Source organism: Magallana gigas, chromosome 5 (assembly GCF_963853765.1).
Source record: "Magallana gigas chromosome 5, xbMagGiga1.1, whole genome shotgun sequence".
NCBI lineage: Eukaryota > Metazoa > Mollusca > Bivalvia > Ostreida > Ostreidae > Magallana > Magallana gigas.
Window position 1 is genome coordinate 43,300,080 of NC_088857.1, and position 17,199 is coordinate 43,317,278.

A 17,199-nucleotide genomic window follows, 5' to 3' on the forward strand; every position below is an offset into this window, starting at 1 on the left:
TATTGTATTGTAATAATATATATAATTTGAATAAAAAATATATTGTGGTAATTGGGTCTGCCGTCCTTAAATCTACACTATCTGAGGATACTTCCACACAATTTGAGCTTTTTTGGAAAATATGTTTTTGAGAAGATTTTTAAAAAATACCAAAATATTTTCAATAATTTTTAACAATCTCCCCTTTCAAGAAGACATGGCCCTTCATTTTAACAAATTTAAATTCTAATTATCGACTGATGCTTTGTTTAGTTGAAATCGGCCCAGAGATTCTGGAGAAGATAAAATGTGAAAAGTTTACAACGACAACAGACAGCGGACAAATCTTGATCAGAAAAGCTCACTTGAGACTTCGGCACTGGTGAGCTAAAGACGCGTATTTGGAAAATTGCTGAAAACATCACCAGCAAATCATTTGATGAATATTGCTAAATAAAATCCTAAGTTCGACAACAATCATTGGTGACTCACCTTTTATTTTTACAGAAAATGCGTCTGCATCTCAAAATCAATGCAAGAACAATTAATTATCTACGACAATCAATAACTCTATTAAGTTATAAACCTGTGACCGTGTACACATGGATCTTGAAAAACCTTTGTTTTTTTATCAAAAATTGAATGAAATAGTAGAAATGACATTGATCCAAAAAACCTTACCACCGCATCACAGTGTAGTTCTAGTTCAGTGTATTCATTAATTTAAAGATACCGAGTTGCTGGCCGGGTGATTACATGGCGCTCTGTTTGAAACAACAATTACCAATGACAAAATATATATCGATTATCAATTAAATGAATTTGAAGTAAAATATCTTTAGAATTATAATGGAATTGATAAAAAGAATATTGCTGACGAAAGAGGCTGGATAGTCAACAGACTATCGATCAGATTAAGCTTAAATTTTAGGATATCGTTTGTAAATCTAAAACTATTACTTATTAAAGAAAAAATTCATATATTTTACCTTATTAAAGAGGGCGTTACAAAAAAGCGAGATTATTACCAAATAAAAAGGACCTTTAAATATCCGTTTCACTTGAAGAGTCATATCTAAATATAGACACATTATGTAGACGACTACATATTAACATTTATATATGTTCCATATGTAGGCAAAATACACAGACATTTTACTCGCATTTCAATCGAACACAACCACCATTTGATTTCCATAAATACAGTTAAGAATATGACCTTATATTCTGAATTTTAATGTTAACATGATAATTTGATTTCTACTTTCCAGCGTGTTTAAAATATCATTCGTTGGAGCAAATAAATAAATCTAATTCTGGCTTTTCAAAACCGCCAGAGTTGCAATTATAATCATCGTATGCTGTTATAGTATCTAGATAAACGCATACTTAGAAGTGGATATTAAAGAAAAGTGTAACAAATTTATCCTTACACATTTCATTTACCTATTGATTCATCACCGACTCATACTTTGCCTAACTTGTTTGTTTGTTTTGGTTTTGGTTTTTTTTTCAACAACCTGTTCATGTATCTTTGAATATGGCATACCCGGTTATTTCATAAAAGGGTAAACCTTTATACATTGATGAGTACATTGTTTGGTACAAAAGAAAATGCTCATAATCCAAGTAAAAAACGGGGACACAGTTATGATGAAAAATATACATAACCTTTCATGCGGTTAAAAAAAATATGTATAAAAAATCAAACTGTTTCGCGATTTGAACCCAATCACATAATTCGGACAGGGTTACAAACTATTCTAACTGCGTAACAACTCAATTAATGCAGACATCATGAAGAATTGTTTCGAGAAAATTAAACACAGCATTACTTGGATTTCCAAAAGTTATATTGTTTAAAAACATGCCCTTTTAAACAACAATCGGAAATAGCAGTTTATCAGATATTGTGATTATCTATATTTATATATCAGTTATTCTTATCATCCTTACCTGTGCATTACTTATAATGATAGATAGATAGATAGATATTAGATATTGCTGTCATTTATATACAGATATCAGTTATTATTGAGGTAATTCTTGGATACCAAAGATGATTATCATCTATAACTAATCATCAGTGTTAATAGGCATTTGATCCTATATCTAGTAAATATTATAATAGATACTTACATAAATCATATAATTACAATGGATAACGACATATCAGGGATAGTCAATCATACAAAAAACATCACTTACTTCGGTAGTAATGATTATCCACACCTGGATATCATTGATAATTGTCATACATTCCAGGTTATCTATGATAATCGTCTTCTATACCTAATTGACGGTATTAAATTGTGAACAATATCTATAAATCATATTTTATTGTCATTCATGCCACAAACTGTATTTTGTACATTATTTACCATAAAATAAGTCTACAACTTAGATATAACCTTGCATTGGTACATTTCAATTCATCTAACCTTGCATTGGTACATTTCTATTCATTTAACCTAATCTAGGAATTAAACTACACTACTAAATATTTCATACATAATAATTCTATCATCATCAAAAGCTATATGCAGAAACAAGGTAAAAATGTTTAAAGACGTGTTGTTATGCGCAAGATTATATAGTATCCTGTCTCTAATGTGTAGATGACAAGAATCCAAGAAAGGACTCACAATACATGTATGTAGAATATAAATCAGATAAAGTGGTAATAAAATAAATTGTCATTCTGATGCAGTTCGAAGAATATATTTGGTACTGAAAATCGAAAGATGAATACAACAAACGCATATGAATGAAAAATAAAGTACATATCTAATACAATACAATTACTATTTCTACCAATAAGATCTTTAAATAAGAGAACGATATAGATGTCTATATTTAAATCAGTTATTACATGAAAATTGCAATACATTTCTACATGTATATAATAAAGAAAATCTTTAATAATTTTATACTAGTGATTTTTGTGAAGAATACTACAAAATTATTAAACCTCTACACCATTGTGAAAAAGTTAAAAACATTTTAAGTCTCTGTTTGTATTCAAACTCGGGAAATGCAGGCAACTATACTGAAATAAAACAAATATCTACAGAGATATACACCCAACCTGTAAGTTACTAACAGTTCACAATCCAATAAATCGCCAAAGCATGGTTATGATATTGACCAGCAAAATTTCTTATATATTAAATTCATAAATATGTATAGATTCTCCAACGAGGAATATAGTATTTGATGCCACTCCCATCTACGTATCACCCAGCTCGACCTTAAGCATCTCTTCTTTACCCTCCATTATATTTTCTTTAAAATCCATCATCTAAATTAGAAGTATCTCGAAATTGTTAATTATTTTCCCGCTTGGTTTATAGAATACATACTATATAATTTGACATTTGAGTTTAAAACACTTTAGGACAGCGGCAGCTGTTTAAACACTTATCAGCTGGAGCCTTTAAAGCGGAACAGTAAGAATGCATTAATGTTCCTGGTACAATAAAAAATAGAGAGAAAAAACATTGGATATGAAGACAATTTCAGATAGACATGACAATTAAAAGCATCATCCATTGGAGAAAGACAATCAAAAAGAAATAGTACATCAAGACTCGGTCGTATTGCTCCGCTACTCCCTTCCATGTATCTTCCTCTACCGGTTCGACTTTAAGCGGCTCGACTTTACCCTCCCTTATATTTCTTGCAAACCCGTCATCTAAATTAGTATTATCCTGAATCTGTGATTTCTTTCTATACTTCTTACATGGAATGCATAAATATTTGAGTTGCAAAATTTGCAGAATAGTGGCAGCTGTTTTTGACACCTTTGAGTTTTTAAAGTGGAGGCGCATCGTCACAACAGTAAGAATGCATATCAACGTACTCATAGTCATTGTCACAATCAAAAAGTAGGACAATAAAGACATTGGCTCTGAGGACTTTGGCATATTTTCGCTGATTAGAGTCAAGAATACGGCAAATGACAAAAATATTGTGATGGCATATGAAACACGCTCACCGCTTTCAACAGGTAAGGCAAAAACCAGAGGGTTAAGAATGGACAGGAGAAGGATAGGCGCCAACATATTGATGACAAAATAAAGCGATTTTCTCTTCAGATTGATCCGGAGTTCAATTACGTTTTCGGTTGTAACGAGATATGAGTTTTTCATCACAGTTCTTTCTAGTTTCCATAACGGATTTGAAGAATAATACAATGTATCAATGTTGGACATATTATTGCTCGGAATTAAAACAGCTTCCATGGGAAAATAATCCCAAAGAGCTAAGTAAAAGGAGCATGACTGGGTGTCAAAAGGAAATTTGTACATGTTAACATCACATAAACTTTTGAACAAACCACCAGGTGCCCACTGCACTATGCCACTATGAGATATCCTTCCTAAAAAATCATCATTCCCTATCGCTTCCATCTTATTCGCAGGATTGATCAAAAACACATTTGGAACCCAAAGCTTTTTCTTTGGAATAAGTAGCTTCATAATGTCACCATAGTTACTTGGCGTCCAAGTCAACCGAAAGTCATGCCATTCGAGTGAGATTCCACCAACAATAGTAATAACTCCAGATACTTCGTCAAAATTGTTTAAAGAAAATATAAATGGGTACAAAGAAATTATAGTTGGTTCAGAGAGATTCTGAATTGGCCTAATGTCTGTTGAGTAATTCTGGAATAAATCCCCAAGGAGTCGTTCACCATTATTATAATTAGCCCCTCGAACATTAATAAACAACGAAACACTATTTACGAACAGGAAACTATAGAAACTCTTTATCATCATCATCATCATCATCATCATCATCATCAACAAATATTACAAACAATGTCACGAGATGATTGCGCAATTTCTAATTAGGAATCGTTTTCCACTTCGTTTCGAATCTGTAAGGTGCGATTATTTTATGTTGAAATGCTGTCCCTCCAGTTCGTTTTCAAAGTCAATTGTTGATGACTACAGACACATATGAAGGTTGATAATATATTGCAATTAACCTAAAGAACTTACTGTAAATCCCATAAAAAAATGTCATATGGAAAATCACCGAATACACCACTTGCAGGTCATTTAATTGTCTCGTTTTGCTCAATATATCACAAGTTTGGTGACTAGCATTGGTATGACCAATTTTTTTGTAGAAAATACGTCATCGTCTTCAAATCAATACAGGGCTAATTAATGAATTATTTAAAACCTCAACAATTCTTAATCAATATCAATCTATTACTCAATTAGGTTTGAAATAATCTTTTCAAATAAATTATTTGAGGAAGAATTAATTAAATATAATCAAAAGTTGTATTGATTTAAAAGACCCAATATTCTACAATTAAAGGAGCATGGTAACGAATTGAGCACATAATGAAAAAAATTATTTTTCCATTTTTGATTTTAAGAATGTTTCGTACACATTTATCTCAGTATCATTCAAATAATGTGTTTGGGGCCAACATGTTCAAATCATTATGAAGACGCAATTAGCCGAAATATTGCTTAAACGACGTGACACAACATACAGGATCGATGTACAACTTTAAGGAATGAAAGTTTTAGGAGGCAAAGTAGGAGCTTTACAATTAGTAAACTAAGAGTTATATAGTGTTATTATAAAATTAAATTCTGCTGTGATTTATAAAACAAATTTTATATCAAATTTCTCTTATTAGAATAAAGCAAATCTAAATGAATGTACAATGAAGGTGTGTAATAGCCGTGCATCAATATATACAAATATACTGCACATCAACACAATTGGTATTTTTACAATACTAGTATGCACACTTTTGCCAATCAACAATTTACTATTAGAATACAGAAACAAAAAAATATATAGATTGTCTTTTTATAAATATGCACCAAAATAGTAAAGTTATTCTCAGTCATAACTAATACTTGAATGTCAATATATTTCAGTTACATAATACAGTTTGTGAAATATCTGGTTACCATATTGACAAGCAAAACTATATTTTCTAATTTCTTATACAATACATTTATCAAAAAAAGAATATAAGAAATTTTAGTTCCAACTTTAGGATAGTGGCAGCTGTTTTAACGTTTTAAAGCTGGCGATTTTATGGCGAAGTAGTAAGAATGCATTAATGTTCTTGGTACAATAAAAAAAAAATAGAGAGAAAAAACATTGGATATGAAGACAATTTCAGATAGACATGACAATTAAAAGCATCATCCATTGGAGAAAGACAATCAAAAAGAAATAGTACATCAATACTCGGTCGTATTGCTCCGCTACTCCCTTCCATGTATCTTCCTCTACCGGTTCGACTTTAAGCGGCTCGACTTTACCCTCCTTTATATTTCTTGCAAATCCGTCATCTAAATTAGTATTATCCTGAATCTGCGATTTCTTTTTATACTTCTTACATGGAATGCATATAAATTTGAGTTGCAAAATCTTCAGAATAGTTGCAGCTGTTTTCGACACTTTTGAGTTTTTAAAGTGGAGGCGCATAGTGACAACAGTGAGAATGCATATCAACGTACTCATAGTCATTGTCACAATCAAAAAGTAGGACAATAAAGACATTGGCTCTGAGGACTTTGGCATATTTTCGCTGATTAGAGTCAAGAATACGGCAAATGACAAGAATATTGTGATGGCATATGACACACGCTCACCGCTTTCAACAGGTAGGGCAAAAACCAGAGGGTTAAGTATGGACAGAAGAAGGATGGGCGCCAACATATTGATGACAAAGTATAGCGATTTTCTCTTCAGGTTGATCCGGAGTTCAATTATATTCTCGGTCGTAACAAGATCGGAATATTTCATAACTGTGCTTTCTAGTTTCCATAGAGCATTGGAAGAATAATAAGTTGTATCGATAGTAGACATGTTATTGTTCGGTATCATAACTGCTTCCTCGGGCATATAACCCCACAACGCTATTGTAAAGAAACAAGACTGCGTGTCGAATGGAAACTTGTACATGTTCACATCACATAGGGTCTGAAAAAGTCCTCCGGGTGTCCAATTCACGTTACCATTATGGAATATTCTTCCTAAAAAGTCATCACTCCCTAACGCTTCCATCTTATTTGCAGGGTTAATCAAAAACACACTTGGAACCCAAAGTTTCTTTCTTGGAATGGGTAGCATCTGAATGTTACCGTAGTTAGCTGGTGTCCAGGCGAGACGAAAGTCATGCCAATCAAGAGCAAATCCACCCACGATAGAAATGACACCGGAAACTTCGTCAAAATCATTCACAGAAAAAAGGAACGGGTATAAAGATATTTTGATTGTTTCAGACAGATTTTGACTTGGTCTAATGTCTGTTGAATAATTCCGGAATAATTCCCCTAGGAGATTCTCTGCGTCACTATACTCCGCAGCAAAAGCATTACGATAAACAAGTCCAGTAATCAGGAACACAAAACAACTGTGTAAAAATGTCATTGTACTCCTTAAAAGACAGATACGAAAAGAGCTAAAACGTTTGAAAATATTAAGCTCCCTAAATGGTTCGTTTAAATTCTGTACGCACTAGTATTCATTTATATCGTAATGTTTTTTAAAACTGAAATAAAGACAGAAACGTTTGAATAAATACCCTGACGCGGCTCAATAGACAAGAACCTAATCTTCTTTGACACTCAACAAACGCCAAACAAAACAAAAACGCAAAAGCAATGACAAGTTGGTTCCACTGAATAATTTTTAATGCATTGACCATATTTACAAAAAGGTTCAATTAATAAATGCATTCAATGACACAAGTTCATCAGAAGACCTATGGTACATCAGGTAATTAAATAGATTAGATTAGTTATCGGTATTTGATAATGAATTTGCTTATGTGTATTCAGAGATAGGATTATATAAATGGTGATAGAATCAGTTAAGGTAATGAATTCAATGGATTGACCTCTACACAGAACAGATTTTGATCTATTTTGTTAAAACGCGCTGATCCAATGATTAGGTAATGCTTATGATAAAGAACTAATCAACCTATTACTTGATCAAAAAGTGGATGTTTACAGGTAATAAAGCATCTGCTGGATTTGTACACAAAGCACTGTTTGCATGTTTCATTAAAACTTTCCTCTGCTTATGCTTTTACAGGAATTTCGGATAAATTTACACTTTTTTAAAATACAAATGTAACTTGCAAAAAGGGATATATAAAGATAAATATAAAATAGACATATATACCATCAAACAAATGTTAGACCTAATCATCTAAAAGCTTGATTGTATATTTTGTTTGTATAAATGCCAGCGTTTGCATTAAAAAAAACTTTTTAAAATAAATGTGTATATACAAAGATTTAAAGATTAGACCGATAATAACAAAATCAAAATAATCCACACAAAAAATATCAGGACATAGTAGTAGTACATCAATATTCTATCGTACTCATTAGCTAGAGATTTCCAATTCATTTTGACCACATCAGTCTTTTCTCTTTCAATTTGTTCCAGATTACTATTATCTGTCCTGTTTTCTGAGCACTTGTTATTCTCTTTGCTGGAGACTGTGATCCGAGTGCCTTTCATCCTGTATCTTTTAAACAGCCAGCTTAGTTTCAAATACCTCAGAAGCAGTACCAATTTCTTATTAACTTCTTTCTCTTCTTCTTTGAAGTGTAAATATAAATTTAAAATAGTAAATACAATTATAAGTGTGCTCATACACATTATTACAATTAAAAAATAGGAAATTGCTGCCATGGGCTCAGATGACTTCGGCATGTTATCATTGATGAGAGTTAGGAACACAGCAAATGAAAGGAAAATGGTAACAGCAAAAGACACACGCTCACCACTATCCACGGGAAGAATAAACACAAGGGGATTCAGAACTGAGAGAAGGAGTATTGGAGCTAGCATGTTAATAACAAAGTATAAGGCCCTTCTACGCAATGTCAGTTGAACTTGCAACAATGAGCTTCGTGATCCGTTATCCACAGGAATCAGGATAGCCTTTTTCATTTCCCACTGGCCATTCTCTGTGTAGAATAATGAATCTACGCTAGTAATGTTATCAAGAGGCTCCAAAATAGCTTCCGCTGATAAATACCCCCAAAGTGTGAATGTTATGGTACAGACCTGGGTGTCAAATGGGAAAGAATACATGTTTACATTGCAAAGTGACTGCACCAATCCTCCAGGTGACCAAATCACAGATCCATCAAAGAGTATTCTCCCAATTACTTTCCCATCACCAATAGCCTTCATCTCATTGGCAGGATCTATCAAATAAATGTTTGGTGTCCATATTTTGTCCTTTGGAACTGTTAGAGTATTCACTCCACCATAGCTGCTAGGTGTCCACCCAAGGCGGAAGTCTTTCCACTGCATTGAAATTCCAACCACAGCAGAAAGAATGCCAGAAATCTCATCAAAGTTGTTGATGGAGAATAAATATAACTTAATACCAATTTTTATTGGTTGTGATAGATCTGCTTGTGGTCGTAGATCTGATGAATAGTTTGCGAAAAGATCCTGATACAGAGATGAGGTGTCTGAAAATACTGCACCTTTCACTTGAATCTCACAAGTTGTCCAAATAAGAAACAGAACAACAAAAACTAGCTTGGTCTTCATTATTTCTTGAACTAATGTGCAAAACTTCATGGTACAAATTCTATTGTCAAGAAATCCAATTTGATAGCCAATCATAGGTACATTTATCAATAAGAAATAACTATTCCAAAGAGGCAGGTCAATGCCTTGGGTCTTAATATTTAAAAATATACAAGAGATCAAAGACTAATCCACTGGTTATTAAGAAAAGGGATTATGGTCAATCCTTTGACAAAAGAAATCATTACAAGTGTTACCTTTTTGAAGATTTACAATGGAAACACCACTGACCAAATGTGGGATAGAAAAGCTCAACCCATTTTAACAGATGAATTGTGATATTTTGGAGCTTATGATTAACTTTCAAATCAATTGGAAAATTGGAAAATGATTTAGTTATTGGCTTAAAAGGCATTTATGAGCATCTAGTTGACCCAACTTTAATGACTCAATGTTAAGATAGCTTGCAGGTTTACTGCATGCGAGAAAACATACCCTGAAATGTTGTCCACTTGATCATTTTGTTTCAAAGTTTCATCTCTAAAATTTATTTAAAATTTGTCTATGTACTTATGATGTTATCATGTTTTAAAGACAGCAATTCTTATCAAATCAAATGAAATATAATTATAGTATCATGCACATTTTAGTCAATAAACACATCTCAAAACTATCCTCATATATCTTAAACAAATCAGACATATCATTTAATTTTACTCAACACAGTAACAGGGGAAGCAAATTTAAATGAATTCATAACAAATTATCACTATGTGTATGAGACCAAATTTTTGCAAATTAACTTTAAAGATTAAGACTTCACAAAAATTTTAATTTTCATTATGACTTTGATAGCATGATGTCATCATTTACTTGCGTCTGAGAACCAAAAAAAAAGGAAGAAAATTTATTGATTTACTAGCTACAAATATAAGAACATATAAATAACGATTTTGGATTAAACACTTCTAATTGACATTCATACTTTAAAGAACAAAATGTGACCTTAAATGTCACATCTTAAGGTTTCTATCACTTAATAATCAAGTACATGTATTTGTATAAATACTGAGTCTGCATTTAACATTTTGAAATACTTCATTCTATGTGCTAAAGAACATTTGTAATTTTTACAAATTGTCTGATTTTGCTAATACGGCTAACTTTCTATGTTGATTATTATAGTGACATCACCAAACTGTGAACTACCTTAAGGTATTGTAAGCTTGGAAACAATTTACTGTATAGATCAACCCAGTCTTCTGGGCTGCAATATTAATGACGATTTTTTTAAAATGTAAATTACTGAAACATTTCATAAAAATATAGTATCAAAAATCATTAAATCTATGTGCATATTGTTCACTATGATTCCTGGTAAAGTATTTGAAGCCCATGTATTTACCAGTAGTATCCAAAAGTACAATTAAGTTGCATTTTCCTTAGCATATGTTAAATCTTCATGATACAAAGTTCATGCAGATTATTTGAATCAAAACTCACTATTTTAAACTTTTTGTATAAAGAAAGTTTTAATTTTTGTGCTGTATTTCGCTTCCAGATTTGATTGGGATGGGAATATACATGTGTTCACTTACCCAATAAACCCCCGTAACCACAACCAATGTCTGCAAACTCCACTCTGTGAGGGCAGTCTGTGATCTTCTGTCCAGTTTGGTAAAAGTCTGGGTAATGTTCACTCCAGTCCATGTCTTCTGGCTTCACTGGCCTGCAAGACACAAGAAATCAGCTGTTAATGACAACCACATAGTTAAGGTTAAACAGTAAAACTTGGATACAGGCAAATCCAAGAAACCAGTGGAATTATTTTGCAATATCCATAGTTCATAATATCTGTATAACAGAATTGAAATATTTAGGTATAGGGTGCTATTTTCTTCAAGCATAAAAAAACATGCTATGGAGAGAATTTAATAAAAATCCTACTGAACATATTAAAACCCAATATATTATCAAATTGTGAATTGACGAATTTTCGAAGATCTTGATATATACTTTTTAAAATTAAAATCAATTAAATATTTTTAACTTTAAAGACTATAAAACAATTTGTTATGTGATATGAAAATTTTGATATTTTTCAGGACACAAATTCAACTTATTGTATATTAATAAATTATTTGAGTCCAAGATAACCATATACAATCTTACTAGGAAATGTGAAGAGTTTAACCAGTTATTTCACAAAACCTTGCTTTATCTGTGTTTTCTTCCAGTTATTACTTCTGTTCATTCTAATATAATAATATTCAATAAAATTCAAAATGTTAATTGAACAAGATTATATTAACAAAATATTTTTTTAAAAATGATATGATGTAACAAAACTATTTCATTTCATAATGGGCATAATTTACAAACACTCATAATTCATTTTACACATAATATTTGAAAATTTAATAATTACTATTTTAATGTATAATATTTATTAATGACATAACCATGAAACCAACACACCTTTTTTATAGAATGGTCTAAACTGTCTTTTGTCTCTAACCACTTTACCGGATATGATACTGGCAAACACAACTATTTATGAGAATATATTTATTTCAGTAATGTACAACTTTTCATCAAAGGGAAATGCTGTATTTACCATTTTTGAAATGCAATGGAAAACATTCCCTTACAAAATGATTTTAAAACATTGCTAGAGGAGGGATGTAATAAAACAAAATAGCACCAACTATCATGACTAGTAGTTTTGATAAGGTGATGTAGATGTATATTCTTTCCTATTTAAAGTGCTAGTCTTCCATATTCTTTGACCATGCAAGTACTAGTGTTCTCTATCATTCTACTTATTGGTATCAGAAATATATCATTTTGGGTATTTACACGTATTTATATTAAAACATTTGCTACTGTAGTAACATCTGGCTCAACATAAATGTCAATGCAAGGTGATGAATATTTAATCTATGTATTATAGGTTTTAGATAATCTAGCAGATGAAAGAAAGTTAGAAGAGTTTTTATTGATTTCTCCATAGAAATCCAACATAAAAAATAAACAAAACTGGTTAGTACATGTAAGTACACCTACAAATGCCACTAAATGTCACCAATTTGTGGCTAATGAATCAAGAACAAACTATCTGTATAATGGAATAATGGGAATCAATAAGGAGTTGTTGTCTTATATACACATTTATATCATGCTGCCAATTATCTTATTGTCCAGTGCCAGCTGCAGCTTATTTGAGTAGGTTTCATATGCTGTGCAATTCCCTAGAACTCAGGGTGATACTATATATCACTTATAATTTATATTTTAATCACATAGTGTATTCGAATGTCTGATAAATGTGCAAGGGTATATTGTAGCATTGACCAAGTACAGCTTTAGTTTATTGGGTTACCTTTATTTGGTCAGACAATGTAAGGAGCAGCACCCCAATTCCAATCGCAGGATAAAATGTAACAAGGTGTATTGGTTGTTAAAACATACTCAATGAGTAATTTCTATCAGTATATTGTTAAGTGTTGGATAGAGTGGGGAGCAGTGTGTTTTAGAATGGAGTCGATGACAGGGTGTCAAGTTAACAAAAAGTGGGAACGAGTTGGCAATTGAGCGAGTTCTTTAAATCATTGTTTTATCAAGTGTCAGACATTTGATAGAAAAAAGGACAGACAGGGTAAACATTTTTAAACTGATGCATTCAGAAATGGGAATGCCATCATATTATAACCTCTTCAAACCAAATGTTAGTTGTAAGTAGCTCAGATTAATTTATAATGAACAGCTGTTAAAACAACTATATATACAGCTGATATATACGTTCCAATTATATATACCGGGTATATCTACATGTACGTACACATCGAAATTGTGGTCTGTCATTGGATTTGAGTGGGCTCTCTGTCTGTAAAATTTCTTCTGTGGTAAACGTACAGGTTCCATTTTTTAAAGTATTAAACAGGACAATTGCAAAACAACGTGCTTCTTTGGTATTCTTTTACTTTCACTTTCATATGAAGACCAAACCCGATTATTAAAATGAGCTCTGTACTTTGTGGATAACAAGTGCGATTAATTTTCTCGTAAAGATCATTTAAATTATCTTTTAAAATAAGACCACGACTACTTTAATTTTTAATATGGCATATTTTATTTGATAAAATTTAAATACTTTTATAATCGGGATCGATATTTTCTCTGGCCAAATCATCAAAACAAAACAGCTTAACAGGAGGTGGCCTTCTCGATATTTTGAAGAATATATGTGGTAAAGATATCTTGTAAATATAAACATGATAATTTTATTTGAAACGTAATCAGTTTTTCAGATTATAACATAACGTACTTTTGATATCTTGTTCATTTGTTAGGGAAGTGATTACATAGTGAATGCAACGTAAACATGTTATCATGGTAATAGAGATGGACACGCAAGGTTCATAACTCTTAAACAGGTTGGGTCAAATCGCCTAGACGGATAATAAGTCCGTGTGGGACTTTATGAATATCAAAAACGGGATGTGAAATATATGTTCATGTACGGTTATTTTTTTTTGGTACTTTTGGTACAGTGTGTTATGAGATTAATCTCCAAATAGTCAAAGACCTACCGAGGGGTAATTCTTCAAACAAATGGGATGCAGATAAAAGATGCTTACCAAAACTTGTTACATTTTATGTAAAATATCACAACCGACCAGATTAGCCAATTTTAGTAGTTGCCCCAACCTTGTTTAAAGTTTGAGGTTAATAATGAGTGTCTTTTTTCCAATGGTAGTTGTCTTTAAAAAGATATTTGGAATAAATTTGCTTTTTAACAAAAAGTGTTTAGTACCATTTGCTTCTATGATAAACCTACAAATTCAATCCACAGAAGAGGGTACATACAAAAATCAAAAATGTACCCAACTAAACTCTTCAAGGTACTATTATCATACTATATGGTATAGTTTATTGCAGAAACAAGTGCCTGTGTGTTTGTACATTAAAAATCCTTGAAATACCATTAACACAGGTTCCATGACAACCTTTGCTCTATTAAAAATTGTCCCCGTGCTGCAGAGAACAGATTCTCTTAGAGATCTTAATCTGTACCATGTTGTAAGTTTATTTTCCAAAGAGATCTTGTACCTGCCTGTATCTTTTTGCATTGGTCATGATATGTACATAATGTGACAGGTTATTTTTTAAGAGTTCTGGGGAATATTCTTACATAAAAGAATATAATTAGTTTATTATAAATTTATGATACACAGATATATTATATGTAGTAATAAAAGTTCTGCTTAGTCATACATTGTATTCGATATGTTTCAGTGTGTATAGCACATTTTATAGTAACTGTTATCACAAGTTTTATCTAACTTATTTTTAAAAAGTTGGGGTGTATTTTCATTTTGATCAAGTGAGAAGTATTCCACTATACCTGTAATAACAAGAAAAGTCCAATTCAAAACCATGCAAATGTAAAAAGAACAAGTTTTAAAGCAGGAGGAAAAATTCCTTAACTGGAAACATACAATTGCCATGTCAAACCCAGTATAAATGAATACTTTCTTAGTGATATCACACTTTTTGTGTTGGGTTGAAGGGATTAGTTTCATAAAGACAAAAAAAGATTTGTGAAGAATTACCTGCAAATCCAATAACCTGGTTATTTTCTTTGTATATTGTAGATGATGTATTGGTAGCAGTCTAGCATCATGATTGGACCAATCGTGTACTTCACCCTTATACTCCTCACCGTTGTTTGTGCTGCATTTCAGTATGTGGCTCACAGACTACGTAGAGATGCTTCAATTGGGAACAACCCTATGTTTGTCCGGTTTCAGCGTGGCTATTTTGCTGCCTATCTGATGGCCATGTTTGCTGACTGGCTACAAGGTCCCTACCTCTATAAACTCTATCACCATTATGGTTTCCAGGAGGAGCAGATCGCCATCCTGTATGTGTTTGGGTTTGCCTCCACTGTCCTCCTGGGAACCTGGACACCTATTGCTGCCGACCAGTTTGGCCGAAAGAAGTTGTGTATGTCCTTCACAGTCTTGTACTCCGTGTCCTGTATATTGAAGCTATCAACAAGTTACGGTGTCCTCTTAATTGGTCGGATCTTGGGTGGTATTGCAACATCTGTGTTGTTTTCTGCATTTGAAGCCTGGTATGTCCATGAGCATGTTGAGACCCATGATTTTCCAAAAGAGTGGATTGCAGTAACATTTGCCAAAGCATCATTCTGGAATGGCTTAATGGCTATTTTAGCAGGATTCACGACAAATGTACTCTGCGATTGGATGGGCTTTGGACCTGTTGCTCCATATATCCTGGCTATTCCATTTTTAGTTGCTGCTGGTGTTATAGTTATGTATACATGGAATGAAAATTACAGTGGACATACCATTAAGTTTAGGAAGTTATGTGGAGAAGGCTTTAAAAGCATTGTAACAGAGGAGAAGATATTCATGCTAGGAGCTATAGAATCTCTATTTGAAAGTGTTATATATATCATTATTTTCTTATGGACACCAATTCTAGAACCTGCCAAGCCTATGTTAGGTGTTGTATTTTCAACATTCATGATTAGCATACTGACAGGTCAAGCGTTCTTCCAAGTGCTGAATTTGCGCAAAAAATTATCAACCACTGTTTTACTCATAATATCTATTGCAATTGCTCTGTTTGCTAATTTATTATTGGTGTATTCAACTCACCCTGGTGCCCATGACTATGCCCTCTCCTTTTCTGCTTTCGTAGTTTTCGAAATTGCAGTCGGTATTTATTTTCCCGCCATGGGATTTCTCCGGTCTAGAATCATTCCCGATACGCATCGCTGGAGCATCATGAACTGGTTCCGGGTTCCCATAAACCTGATCGCGTGCGCCGTTCTCTTACTGCTCCACGAGGACGTGTTCAGACACGGGAATCAGATGATCTTTGTGATTTGTGTGGTGTTGCTGTTCTTGGCCATTCTCAGTGGTGTTCGGTTTAAAACTCTGACAAACGATGATGAGAGTTTGAAACAAGAGGCTGGATGGCAGGAAAGTGACCATATTCATAACATCTTTTAATAAAACAACGTATCGATGTAAAATTATCACTTTTATTGTATCCTGGCACAAGTTTTTGAATTTTTTTTTTTAGGTTTTGAAATTTTGTAAAGCGTATCATATTTATTCTATGTTGAAAGTACACTTGTACAAAGTAATACTAATATACTCTTTTCACCCAGTCTAACTAAATTCATTTAGAGGATATGAGGAAAAAGAGTCGGATTTTAATCCTGTCATACTATTGTTTAACAAAAAATTTGAAACTTGGTTGCCCTTTTAGATCCATTATTTAATGTATTTATGTGGTGCAAAATATGTGATCTGTACTTTGATTTCCAATAGACGTGTAAACAACATACAAAATGTTTATCATGTACATTCATAAATATAGGGATGTTATTTAGATGCTCATATAAAATTGTGATTTAAATCTAGTTGACTTTATGAATTCCTTTTAAAAACAACTATAGTATAAGGAAGCTTATTCAGACCACGTTAGTATTTAAATTAATTTATATTGCGTTAAATCGCAATAGTTATTGCGTTTTAATGCAATGTTTTGCGTTTATTCGCAATGTATTTTGGCAAAATATATTGCGATTAAACGCAAAATGGATTGCGTTTAAACGCAAACTTTTGC

The 17,199-nt window shown here is 32.4% G+C and overlaps 4 protein-coding genes across 7 annotated transcripts in view; 1 reads left to right on the top strand and 3 right to left on the bottom strand.

The window, feature by feature from the left end:
- The window catches only part of LOC105340593 (tRNA (guanine-N(7)-)-methyltransferase), a 31,534-nt gene extending 18,008 nt beyond the window's left edge, over positions 1-13,526 (bottom strand). Inside the window, exons 1-2 of one of the 2 annotated variants that reach the window (XM_011446730.4) lie at positions 13,373-13,526; positions 11,130-11,260 (exon numbers count right to left, since the gene is read on the bottom strand). In XM_011446730.4, the coding sequence (XP_011445032.3) occupies positions 11,130-11,260; positions 13,373-13,455 (214 nt within the window). In that variant the 5' untranslated portion in view covers positions 13,456-13,526. Of the gene's footprint in view, positions 1-6,114; positions 7,406-11,129; positions 11,261-13,372 lie in introns of those variants that run through there. The other variant, XM_066085655.1, reaches the window with a different exon arrangement.
- Positions 3,287-4,784, bottom strand: LOC136269486 (acetylcholine receptor subunit beta-type unc-29-like). Its single transcript, XM_066085654.1, has one exon. The coding sequence runs from the start codon at positions 4,782-4,784 to the stop codon at positions 3,498-3,500; it is 1,287 nt and encodes a 428-aa protein (XP_065941726.1). The 3' UTR covers positions 3,287-3,497.
- Positions 7,726-16,989, top strand: LOC105340594 (molybdate-anion transporter). 3 transcript variants are annotated; one of them, XM_034462403.2, is made up of 2 exons: positions 7,726-7,746; positions 15,189-16,989. In XM_034462403.2, the coding sequence occupies exon 2, from the start codon at positions 15,216-15,218 to the stop codon at positions 16,575-16,577; it is 1,362 nt and encodes a 453-aa protein (XP_034318294.2). In that variant the 5' UTR covers positions 7,726-7,746; positions 15,189-15,215; the 3' UTR covers positions 16,578-16,989. The 3 variants fall into 3 exon arrangements, with proteins under 3 accessions (XP_034318294.2, XP_011445033.3, XP_011445036.3); XM_011446731.4 differs by lacking the exon at positions 7,726-7,746 and adding an exon at positions 13,717-13,780; XM_011446734.4 differs by lacking the exon at positions 7,726-7,746 and adding an exon at positions 13,735-13,793.
- On the bottom strand, positions 8,281-9,789 carry LOC136275334 (neuronal acetylcholine receptor subunit alpha-6-like). The gene has a single exon (XM_066084161.1). It carries the CDS (start codon positions 9,625-9,627, stop codon positions 8,281-8,283), a length of 1,347 nt encoding a protein of 448 aa, XP_065940233.1. The 5' UTR covers positions 9,628-9,789.
- Positions 16,990-17,199: the final 210 nt, after the last annotated feature.

What these genes read in the sequence shown, in the direction of transcription:
- LOC136269486 (XM_066085654.1), bottom strand. Translation starts at nt 4,784, where the DNA reads ATGATGATGATGATGATGATGATGATGATGATAAAGAGTTTCTATAGT.
- LOC136275334 (XM_066084161.1), bottom strand. Translation starts at nt 9,627, where the DNA reads ATGATTGGCTATCAAATTGGATTTCTTGACAATAGAATTTGTACCATG.
- LOC105340594 (XM_034462403.2), top strand. Translation starts at nt 15,216, where the DNA reads ATGATTGGACCAATCGTGTACTTCACCCTTATACTCCTCACCGTTGTT.